The 12,499-nt window shown below is 42.2% G+C and overlaps 1 protein-coding gene across 1 annotated transcript in view; it reads right to left on the bottom strand.

Moving 5' to 3' along the window:
• The window catches only part of bchs (WD repeat and FYVE domain containing 3 bchs), a 245,728-nt gene extending 236,853 nt beyond the window's left edge, over positions 1-8,875 (bottom strand). Inside the window, exons 1-2 of the mRNA XM_075687061.1 lie at positions 8,551-8,875; positions 5,781-6,025 (exon numbers count right to left, since the gene is read on the bottom strand). Of these exons, the coding sequence (XP_075543176.1) occupies positions 5,781-5,984 (204 nt within the window). The 5' untranslated portion in view covers positions 5,985-6,025; positions 8,551-8,875. The remainder of the gene's footprint in view (positions 1-5,780; positions 6,026-8,550) is intronic.
• Positions 8,876-12,499: the final 3,624 nt, after the last annotated feature.

Below are 12,499 nucleotides of genomic sequence, written 5' to 3'. Positions count from 1 at the left end.
GTAGGCTTAGGAGTGATGATCAACGGCGAATATCTCGGCAACCTTCGATTTGCATATGAAGTTGTCCTGTTAAGCAACACTGGGGATGAGTTGCAACAAATGATTGAGCACCTTAACAGAGAGAGTGTAAAAGTGGGGTTGAAGATTAAGATGCAAAATACAAAGAAAATGATCAATAGCTGGGCAAGCGAACAAGGGTTCAGGATCGCCAGTCAGCCTCTAGAGACTGGGAAGGAGTATGTTTACCTAGGTTAATTGCTCACAAAGGACCCTAATCATGAGAAAGAAATTTACAGAAGCATAAAATTGGGTCATAGTGCATACGGGAGACATTGTCGGATCCTTACTGGAAGCTTACCACTATCATTTAAAAGAAATGTATACAATCAATGCGTTCTACTGGTACTAACATTTGGGGCAGAAACTTGGCGATTGACGCTGAAGCTCGAGAACAAGTTAAAGACTGCACAAAGAGTGATGGAACAAAAAATGTTAGGCGTAACTACAAGCGACAGGAAGAGAGTGGTATGGATCAGAGAGCAAATGGGGATAGCTGATATTCTAATCGACATTAAGGGAAAAAAAATGGAGCTGGGCAGGTCATGTAATGTGTAGGTTAGATAACCGGTGGACCTTTAGGGTTACAGAATGGATGCCAAGAAAAGGGTAGCGCAGTCAAGGGCGGGTAAAGGCCTGCAGAAGACTAGGTAAGGTGATAAAATTAAGGAATTCGCAGGTGTTAGTTGGAATCAGTTGACGCAGGACAGGGGTAACTGGAGGTTGCAGGGAAAGGCCTTCATCCTGCAGTGGACATAAAATAGGCTGACGATGATGATGTTGAGACATAAAACCTTAAGCCAAGCTTTAATATATTGCTACGGAACAGCCGCCACAGTGTGGCTGCACTGAGGAGAAGGAAGACGACGTGGCCACCGCTTGATATAGCGTCGCCATCATTGCCACCGCTTGTCTACGTGTAAATATATTGTAGACTCGTCCGTCAGCTACACGTAACAATATTATGCTCACATGCCCCCCTCCCCTCCCTATAAAGGAGCCATACAAAAACCCATCCAACAACAAAATAAAGATGTAAATAAAATATGCAAGAGGCTATGCACTGAAATCACATGTCAGCTTGCACCTTGAATGAATGAAAAAATATATTTTAAAGCTTGATGTTCCTTTGAAGGAGAAGGCACAGGACTTGGTGTGCTTCCAAGATGTAGCAATTCTCAAGAGGCAACCCTGTTCCACTAAAATAGCATGTTCTTTTGTCTCTGTAACCTCGACATTCCAACATAATGTGTTTCATGGTTTCAAATCCACTAAATTCATAAGCTCTAGCCTGTTTACACAAATACCACTACCTTTGCCTCACCTGTTTATACTATGATTAGATTTTTCTTGCCCTTTTTTTTTGGCCTTTTCCCACCCTCCTTCAGGGCCTTTGTGCCCCCAATCCCCTCCCTACACAGAGCAGCATGTATGTGTTTAAATATATGCCAACAGAATTATCTGGATTTCATTAAAGCTTTCCCTCTCTCCCTCAGGCTTGTCAACCAAAAGCATGAAAGCGAATTCCATGTCCTGTGGACAACTATGGCAGGAGCAAAGCTATAGAAACTAGCTCATCGCTTGCTTCAATACATGCAATAATACACACAATAAGATTTTTCTTTAAATCATGTTTGACTAAAGACATTAGCAATCAGCCACATGAATCTGACTTGCTACCCTAATATGCCTGGAGCATTAAGAAACCATGCACAAAGGTTTGCTAAAGGGATGCTAAACAAAAATATCACGCAAAACCAGATTGGTAAGTTAAGCTTCTGCAACAGCAGAAAGACAACTTTTACCATGTGAAGAGGCCTACTAAGACAGAAAAGATACGAGAACAAAAGATACATGAAGACACCACCTTACACCTCCCGCACAGGCTGCCAGTAACGGATGGGTTCAGACACCCCCCACTTCGGTGCTGTTTGTGGATAAAGAAGGGTTACATTACACATAAGAAGAATTCAAGACTGAACTTGGGAAGTTTTGAGAACTTTTTCCATGCAAAGACAGACCAAATACGAGAAGATACTTAACTTGTGATGTCACACCAATGTACTGGTGTTACGATTTGGGTCCAAACAAAATAACAACAAAAAATGAGTTTGTCCTTCATTTTCTACTCCAGTAATTAACATTTTCCTGCCAAATAAATGCATATAGAGTTTTGATTGAATACCAGACTATAGCAATTTACTGTTGCCCTTTAGTATCCCTTCAAGAAACATATTTGCTCTCAACTGACCTGCTGCGATGGCTCGGTGGCTATGGTGCCCTGCTGCTGAGCACACAGTTATAGGTTCAAATTCCAGCCACAGCAGCCATGTTCCAAAGGGGGAGGAATGCAAAAGTGCTCATGCATTAAAATGCGAGTGGACTTAAATCAACCCTTGAGGTGGTCAAAATTAATCCAAAGCCCCCTCACCTTATTGCGTCATTATGTCGTCTCTCATAGCCTGTGTGTCGCTTCGGGACATTGAACTCCATAATTTGATTTTATTTTCCCACAGGAAGTTCGGCTACTACACGAGCGAAAGCACATCAGCACAAAAGTTGCTATGGAGAGCTGTATGCAGTGGTATGCTCCTAAAGACACCACAGGACCATTTGCTTGGTGCACCATACCACACTGGTTGTTTGATACCCAAGACATTTTGTAACTATTATGGTGTGTTGTGATGCGCCTCCAACACCTACCACTTATCTCATCTAATCACTAACCTTAACTCACTTGGAACCAAATTTTCACGTGCAATCACACAGCTCACCATTATAAACCATCACAGCCTTTTAGAGGTCTTCCGGTATTATCTTATATATTGTACAGCACCCCACTATGCAGTATACAAGGTAGCAACATTAGCATATTCCATACTTCAACAATTATACAGCTTTTGGAGTAATGGTGCATAGACAAGTCACATTTTAACTCTGTGCCTAGATGCATATTCTTCTGTTAGCTATGTCACATGCTGCAGTCTTGTTGTTCTTGCAGAGTTCATTTCCTTCCACAGTGCTGTGTTAAAATCTTCCTAAACAGTACGTCATCAACTTCTCTTGAGCTGACCTCACTTCCTGTGACCAGCTGGATAAATTTCATTGCTTATTTGCCAATATAGCTCTCATCTTTCCTTGTGCACATGGCCATTCAACTTCAAATGAGCCCTAAACAAGTTCAAACCTTTTGAGTAAACAAGCACAGTGTTTAGGCTTGTAGAGTACAAGGCTATAATGACATCTACCAAACACCACAGCATTTCTGTATGGTGAGAAGCCCTCAAAATAAATGTATAAATTAAAAAAAGAAGAGTGTCTCTTCAGCCTCATTTTCCTCGACTGCTCAAGTGAACGTAGCATTTTTACAATGTGCTAATGTTTGATTTGTCAATCATCCCAAGGTAGTGGCTGAATAAATAAATGAAAGCTCCATCACCACAACAGCATGGACTGACCTTGAGTGAAATATTAGGCAAGGTGTGGTGCCTTGAACTGCTTAGATCCTCCCTACATAAACCAGTACAGCTCTATGAGTGTGTTCTTCTCAGTGTCCTTTAAACAGAAATTCGAGATTTAGTGTAGCTACAGCTGTGTAGTGTAGTGTAGCCACTGTGAAGAAAATGCATGTGATGACCACACTTGCATCTACCTCATGCCAGAAGCAGCCAGTGCTGTGCCTAATTTTAGTCTCAATTGAATCGCCACGACGGATGGCTGCGGGATGAATTTTTGCTCTGCAGGGCGGCAGCTTCACAGCATCGTTTGCGGGAACTCGTTGCAACAAGAAATGCCAAGTGTGTGTGGCAGGCATTAATAACACCAACATAGAAAGATTCAGCAATACAATGTACTGGGTAAAGGTATTTGCCACTCGAACAATGCAGGGGCAAATGCAATGCTCTGCTTGACTGCTGCAAAACATCAACTCTAGAATTCGCTTTGCCTATTAGAAAATTCTTGCCAGATGTTCACTAAAGGGTGCTTTGTAACCACCAGTCTGCAAAAACTGCTTCTGCTGTGAATGCTTTGGGGCCACTTCAAGTCTTTGCTCTTGAACTTTAGCTCCGACATCTGTAACGCGAGTTATTTATTTGTTATCATGGTTATTTCTTTCTCTTTGCTTGTATGACCGACTGCTAACAGCCTAGTGCTTTTAGTGCAATGCACAACATAAAGAGAGAGAGACAAGTAGCATATATGTACATAAATACATAACAATGAAAAACATATGAATGTGCAGTATGCAGTTAACTAAACAGCAAGCCACCCGTGGCCACAGTGATAAAGCAAGGATATTTCACACACCCATATGGATTATTAAATATTTCAAGACAGCAATAAGAAATTTAATATACAGGCTATATGCTGCAACAAGACAAAAATGCCAAAGGTAAGCTAAAAGGTGTACAAGTGTTGCCAATGGTGTAGTGGACACTCGCAAAATTGGCGCGAGTTGAACAATGATCAACGAGTTGAGGTCTGAAAGCCTATAGTATTAAGTAGTGGTGTGAACTTTTTGCACCACCCCGCACACTCATCTCAGCCAATGGAAATTCCGAATGTTATACTTCGTTGCGATTGTTTTGCTTTCATGAAGTACTGCAGGCTGCACCAGTCCCTTATAAACTTCGTCTTTCAGTTCCTGTGTTGTCAATACGTGTCTTGCCCAAATGTCAAACTGTTTCATGTGGAGTTCCAAGTTTTTTTCAGGCTGCACTCAGCATCTTCCCAGCTTCTTTCATTAGTTTTCATCGAATGCAAATGACGGCAGTGAAGGGTGCCCATAACAATTGTTCTGAAAGTCAAGCCTTCCTAAACCATGACAATTCTGTAATTACATGTGCCCTATCATTACAATAACATTAATTATGAGTGCTTTTCGCAAGACGTTGCGAGAACTTGTAAATGCTACAATACTGGCTGTTAAAGCCATGTACCAAAGCAATCAAATACTACTCATACTACTAACCACTTATAAAATAAAGTCAGTTTTTAAGCTGTCAGCATGTGGCAAACTGCCTGCAATGCAAACTTGTTACTACTTTATAGCAAATGCAACAGATTATTACATATATTAAGAAGTGTACAACAAGGCATTGAATTTTTGGGAATGGCTGTATTCTTGAATATCCAGAAAGTTGGTGCTTCTGAATTAATCCTTATAATGTGGTAGCTGTGGCTGCCAAAATCTTGGTGATTAATAAAAAATCTTTGTGGAGCACATCCACACATAAAGCAGTTTAATGAAGCTTGAAAATTTGATGTTCAGAAAATCAAGGAATAAACGTTCACAAAAAACTGTCTCCGTTACTTGTTCATTCTCATAATGATGACATAGTGATATTATCTTCAGTTTCACATACACACACACAAGAAAAAATGCTCACCCTGCAACACAGAAATATCTAGGGAGAGAGAGAGGCCCACTCTCATAGAACGCATCTACCTGTTGCTAGCAAACTTTAGATAGAAATGCCGGCAGGGTGTAGAAGTGGATGAATGAAAAATGATGCGCACAGTGTAATAGACACACTGCGTACCCCACTCTTCAAAATCTAACAAAGAATGACCTTGTAGTACCACACTTCTCAAAGCATACTGCAAGCTTGGCAATGACATACAAGTAGGTGCAGCATAAAAACACACAGCTTAAACGTGTGTGTTTTTCTACTTCACCCATCACATTTGTTAACCATCTGGCAGAAGGCTGTGTGTACAACCTTGCAGAAAAGTGGGAGCATATTGTAGAGTCGCTGCTCTTGTTCTTGCTGGGTGAGCGGGTGAGTCGGGTGCGACAGCTCAGCAAAGAGCTTGTGCAGGTGCATCAAGCCCAGGGCCGTATGCTGCGAGCTCTGGGCTCCATCCTCGGAGGCACCTGCACCTCGGCCCTGGTGACCCACCAACAGCTTGCGCATTATGTTCATCTTGGCAGGTAAGATGTCTCCGCTGCCTCCACAGCTTCAGCCTGCAGCATCAGCAGAGCAAGCACAACTTTAGTGTAAAATTGTGACAATCTAGATTGGTTAAATTTGTTACTTAATTCCAGACTTGCTACCAGCCATGGTAACATGTAACAAGGTGAGGCATATAATGAGGGCCACTGGCTTTATTTAATCAGGGCTGTCTCACAGCTCTATTTCACTTGCTTTTGCACCTTCTTTCTCTCACAAATTTTGTGTCATGTATATGCCAAACTATACACCTATACTGAAAAAATTGTGACGCTTGAACAATCAAGTATAATTATGTAAGGCTGGAAATGATACAGTTAGACAGCAACAGACAGGTCCTATATCATGTTTAAACCGAAAAACAAAGGTGCCATTACAGACAGTTAAAAACAAGAGGTAACAGCAATGGTTACACCTGATACCCAATTCAGCCAATTGGAAGAGCAAGACAGCAACAGAAAAGGTGGGCGGTTATATTGCCTTCCCTGTCAGCTCAAACAAAGAATACATGGCATCACCAAGTCGATGTAGTGTACAGATCAAACCATTCCAGAATACTATTTCAAAAATGCCACACTGTCCTTAATTTAGGAGTCATTCATTCATTGCTTGAGTTACACATGCCCATTAAATATAACGTGATGAAAAAAAGAGCAGAAATTTCATGCTTTAGCAAAACAAACCAACAAACAAACAAACAAACAAAGCTTCCAAGCAGACATCACTACAAAGTTCATGCATTACATAAATTCAAACAACTTTTTATAAAAAGGCAAAAAATGTCATGCATATTGCCGTCAAACAGTTAACGAAATAATATAGTCAGTATTTATGCCAGGGTCACATGAAAGCCCATGTCTGGTCAATACATGACAGGTGTGATAAGAAAATGTAATGGCATTCCATGTACTGCAGTGTGGCATTTTTCTTCAAAATGTGCCAGTAGAAAACAATGATGAATGGCTAGTAATCAGGCAAATGTTTATTATTGTTTGTATGTTAAAGAAGAAGAACGGAGTAAGAAAAAGAAACACAAAAGGTGCCCACAAACTTCTACCAAGTTCTGCAATGAGGAGGAACAGGGCAATATGAAACACTCAAGACTGAGCTAACATCTACAATGTGTTGAGAACTTGAGAGTGATATCCAATACTTTGTCATTTAACAAAGTACAAAACACAAAAAGAAATTTGTTATGACCAACAATAACATGCATGCTCACACAAGTTTCGTGAAGCATAAGTGACCAAAGGTGAAAGAATAATGGCCACAATGAAGTCATGTCTCATCAAAAAAAGCAGGGGCTAGGTTGCAGATTAGAATGTTTATTTTCATCCTCTAGCATAAATAGAAGCACAATGTCAATTTCTAAATTAGTTGCTAATGCTCTCCCCTTCAAGTTCACCTTTCAGGAAGATATCCATCAGCTTAATCCATGCAATATGCAAATTTCGCATATTTACATAATGCAACTACAAACTCCACGATGCGTCTACCATTATAATGCACCATAAAGTGCATGTGTGTCACTGCATTTAGCATTTACACATGAATAGTCTAAGTGTAGGCTATAACCAGTGCAGGCGCAAGTGGTGCAACTTACGGATGCACACCTCTTTAATTACAAATAGTTTTCTTGGGATAAATTCAACAAGAGCTTTCACCAACTGAATGATATACATTTTACCGCGAAATCAAACCGAAGGTTTATTTTTAAAATACGCATTTGAGTGCAGAATGTTGGTCTGCTTTGCCGGACCGTTGAAACAAAAGATAAAATAATGCGCCGTTATCAAAAGTTTGCCATTCACGCAACACGCGCAGCCATAAAACGGAATACTACGCGCGGCCTTCTATGCTTAGCGCGCATGCCACGCTGCTCTGTCCCACCCACCCAGGGCGGCGACAAGTCGGCAATGACCATGTCGCCTATAGTAGTTAGCTCAACACCGATCGCAGCTGTCAGCCCAGAATGGAATGGATAACATTATGCGCCTTGAATTATTATATCACCAAGCGAAGAACAGGTGTTCGTGTATTGCGCAAGCAAGTGCTGTTTTTAAACGCGCCTGTGTTAAGTTTCACTCGCCCAAAAAACAGGCAGGGCGCCTCTTTATGTAAAACCGATCGGGCCTTCACGCCAGCATTTCCCCACGTGCATACAGGCATGATAGCAACAAGCAGCTTCATTCATTTTCTCACGCGGAAGTGAACTGTCTTACGTCCTCGATGGCAACATTTATGAGAACCGAGAGCAACCACATCTCACGTGCAAAGGATCAAGTTGTAATCCACACGAATACGCGTACAGGTATTGAACACGAAGATGAATTGGTGCTTCAAATAGAACCTACCCGCCTACCCGGTGCGCGTTTGAAATGAATCGAGCAACCGCAACGAGAGCTATGATGTCGTTTCGGATGTAATAGCAACACCATTGATCGCATTCAGCGCAAGCTCTATACGGCAGCGACGACTGACGTCTGCACGCCAGCTCATCTCAAGCACAAAGCAGTGATCGAAAAGCCCCCGTACTTACTAGAAACAGCTGTAGGCCGCCCAGACACCGTCGTGTAGGCCTACATTTCACTAACGATCATGCATGCACCAATATTAAGCTGAAGACGGACACTTCTGCGGAGTTCCGTGTGCACGGGTTCCTAGAGTAGCTACTTAAAACTACGAATTTCATGATTCCTCGCTTCATCGCTTATTTCATCCATTGCTATCAGCGTGAGGTACCGCACTGCCAAATTATGGATCAAATTACTAGCTCTACATCTCACAAGACATGAACCGCGGAAGCTAGCAGGCAACTACACAAACTCGATGCGAAGATCACTTGGATTGGCTAGCACCTATTGATTGGCTTGAGCCAAACTTGAACAGCAGCACGACTGGCGCTGCTAGCGCCCTAGCGCTGCTTTGGCAATGTTTCAAGGCTGTTCGGGCCTTTATGCGCGGGAATTTTGAGTTTCACCGTAACACGCATTTCTGCTGACTATGTCTCAATGAATGAATAATGGTGAGGGTGATAACCCAATTCTTTGTAAGCATAAATTATGCACACATGCGAGTAAATTTAGCAGACTATGTCATATGTGAAAGTCCGTAAACGCTCATCCAGAAAAGGCTTTTTTTTCTTCATGGTTAGCGCCGGATGGATTTTCTCATTCTCGGCATCTCAGCCGAACTCGTAGATTCTCACGACCGCACAGACAATCTTATCTCCGTTGTCATGGACGTTTTATAACCGACGTTTCTTGCAATTATTGTTTTATTCAGTTTATGTTTTCTTCAAGAACAACCACTGCTTACTTTTAGGGGAGGCTGTTTTCTTCAAGAATGTTCCTCACAGGTCATTTAGACATTGTTAATATATACTGCTGGTGTTACACTGCTACTCTCCTCTTGACCATTGTTGTCAGTAAACTAGGCGGTCAGCTAGCTGTCACAGCCATTCTCGGGTACGAATAGATCCGAAATCGTTAATGGTACTTCCGGTTTCTTTTTGCTTGCGACGCGGTTTTTCTCGTGCAGGATATATCTTTAAAAAATTAATACCGCATTTGCATACATTGGCTATCGTAAGCTATTTTAACAGCACCTGCTACGACATGAACATTCACGCACCACTCTTTGCACGGTTCATGCCGAAACAGATTTTAAAAAAATATTGGAGGAAGCTTAAGCTTCGCCTTTAAGAGCGGAATCTTCAAGTACCCCTGACTGCTTTTCATGCTTCCCGGCAACTGCAGCTTATGTAACCCTAACGTTTACCGGGAAACGCTGGCGGCGAACGCTATGCACGAAGGCAGGCTTTCAGGTAGAAACGCGGCCTCTTGCGTGGGTCGATCTCCTGTTATTGTTTCGCACTTTTAATATTTCGCTCTGAGAAGAGATAGCATAAAATATATGCGCTGTCGGTCTTTTTTTCTTTTTCAACTACATTTGTTTGTGGGCTGCCGTTCTCAATATTCCAAGTAAAAACTTTGCCAATAATGAAAGACAAGGTGTGAGCAACTTTGGTGGTAGAAGAGTGGGTGGGTTTGCGTGGCTCAAAATTTGGTTCGAAATTCGTTTTGCCGAAGCGACGTCCGACGCCGGATTTTCTGCGACAGGGGGCCCTTAACGCTGTCGCGTTAAAATTATGCAGATCCCGCGCACTGTGGGAATCAATGTACGCGAAGCTTTCTGTGCTGATTGCTTTGACTGACGATAATTAGTGGTGATGTTGACAGCGCAAGCTTAATTTCTTCAACTTTTAGTCTAACACGAGAATGGTGAGTTAATGCTATACGTTACCTTGCGTGCGCCACTGCTGTTTGTCTGCGTAGTACACAGAACACAGAGGGAGAGGTGTTTGCTGGAGGTGTTGTTGTGCGCCATATTTCATAACCTCTGAGAGGATTGAGTATTGTAATTGTCTCACATGGCACATCCAATCGTGGTAGAAGCATTAAACTTGGATTATGGGGCTGTACGAGCCAAAACCACGACCGGATTATGAGGCACGCCATAGTGGCGGACTCCGGATTAATTTTGACGCCGTGATGTTCTTTACCGTGTCCCAAAATCTAAGTGCACATGCGTTTTCTATTTCGTCCCCGTCGAAATGCAGCTGCCGTGGTCGGCATCAAATCCGCGACCTCTAGCAATGCCATAGCCGCAAAGCTACCGCGGCTGCCACAGAAGTGTTGATTTGACGGTCGACCGCTTCCATAGTGCCTTCTGGACCCTGCGGTGCGCTTTAATTAACGCAGCTCTGCGTCTGCACGCCCTGCGTAATTTGTCCGCTTGACATATTTGCATGCTGTTTATATTTCAGAAATAGAAGGTACGTACGGTACCGTACCTTGAACTTATGCTGTAGCTGTACTGTAGCTTACCGGAATCGCTAAGGTTAGTTATATTGCGATAGACGGCACAATCGCCCGCTAACAGCCCAATGGTTGAATTAGAGATTCAGTCAGTAAGGTCATTAATGTAGGTGAGAAAAAGCAGGGACCGAGTGTCAATTCTTGTGGTACACCGGATGTTACGGAACACGGCTTGGACGTAAATTCGTTCGTGGTTAAATACTGGGTCCTGTTAAAGAGGAAATCCTTTAGCCATGCAAATACCTCGGGATCAATATTAAGAAGGGAAAACTTAAAGGTCAGTAAATCACAAGAAACAGAATCGAAAGCTCGCGAGAAGTCCAGAAATACGCAGTCGCTAAAAGAAAGGAGCTGCGTTTCACAGGAAAATATTTTTCTAAAGCCATGCTGCGCGTTATTAAAGAAATAGTTGGTCTCGAGAAAATTAATAAGATGTGCATAAATTATGTGCTCCAATATTTTACTTGGGATGCGTGTTAAAGAAGTTGGCCGGTAATTATTAGCGGAATGGATTTCACCTGATTTATGAATCGGAATCACCTTTCCCACCTTCCGGTCTTTGGGCCGGACAGAAAGCTGTTGAGACTGGTAAAAAATCTTCCATAAAATAATAGATGAAAACAATTCAGTGCGTTTTAGCATTTTTGAGTTAGTGGAGTCTGGGCCACAAGACGAAGAAAATTTTAGATTGCTGATAAGTTTGCCAACGCCCACCCAGTCAAAAAAGATGGCATCCATAGGCGGAAAACTTGCGTGTGATAAAAGTGGCCCAGCAGTTGCAAGCGACTGCTGAAAAATTGAGGAGAAGGTGTCATTTAAGCTATCATAGCACTCGTGAGGCAAAACAGGCACGTCACTGCAGGGTATTCTTTTTAGTATCTGTGGCAACAGACCAAAACTTCCGTAAGTTAGAAACAAGAAACGATGGAAGAGTATTGCTCAGAAAAGTTTATTTGGCATTAGCTAATGCCGAACAACATTAATCGGCAATGTGGTGATAATGGTACTAGTTATCAGGATGATTTGTAACTTTGGCACGGCGAAACACCAGCTATTTTTGCTGTGCAGGCGCTTTAGCAAATTATTAAACCACGGTGAATGGGGATTAGAAGTTACAGTTCTTTTAGGCATGTAGCGATCAATTAAAAACGGAAGTTTGCTTTTATACAGAAACCAGTTTTCATCTACAGTTCGTTGTAAGAAGTTCACGAGGTAGTTTCTGATGGAAGATTCAAGCTCGGCAATTACTGAAGAAACATCGACTCTGTTGTAATATCGTATATAATTTTTTAGCTTTCTTACTGCTGACATACGCCTTAAGAGTGAAGTGCATCATTAAATGGTCGCTTATGCCTTGCAGGAACGTTAGGGGAGAAGCTAAGTTGGGTGCAGTGGTAAGAGTAAGATCCAATGTGTTGGCAGGCGTTGAACGCGTGGGGTCGTGTACAAGTTGGATTAGATTAAAATCGTGGCAGAGGTTTAACGATTCTGAAAAATTCGGAGAACTCTGTTTAGCACTAACGGAAAAATTCGACCGCACAACATTCGGAACATTGAAATCTTCGCTTACAAGGTGACAACATGCTACCACCAGTTTGAATGGCTGCG

This window comes from Dermacentor variabilis, chromosome 1 (genome assembly GCF_050947875.1).
Source record: "Dermacentor variabilis isolate Ectoservices chromosome 1, ASM5094787v1, whole genome shotgun sequence".
NCBI lineage: Eukaryota > Metazoa > Arthropoda > Arachnida > Ixodida > Ixodidae > Dermacentor > Dermacentor variabilis.
This window is presented reverse-complemented; position numbering and strand designations above follow the sequence as displayed.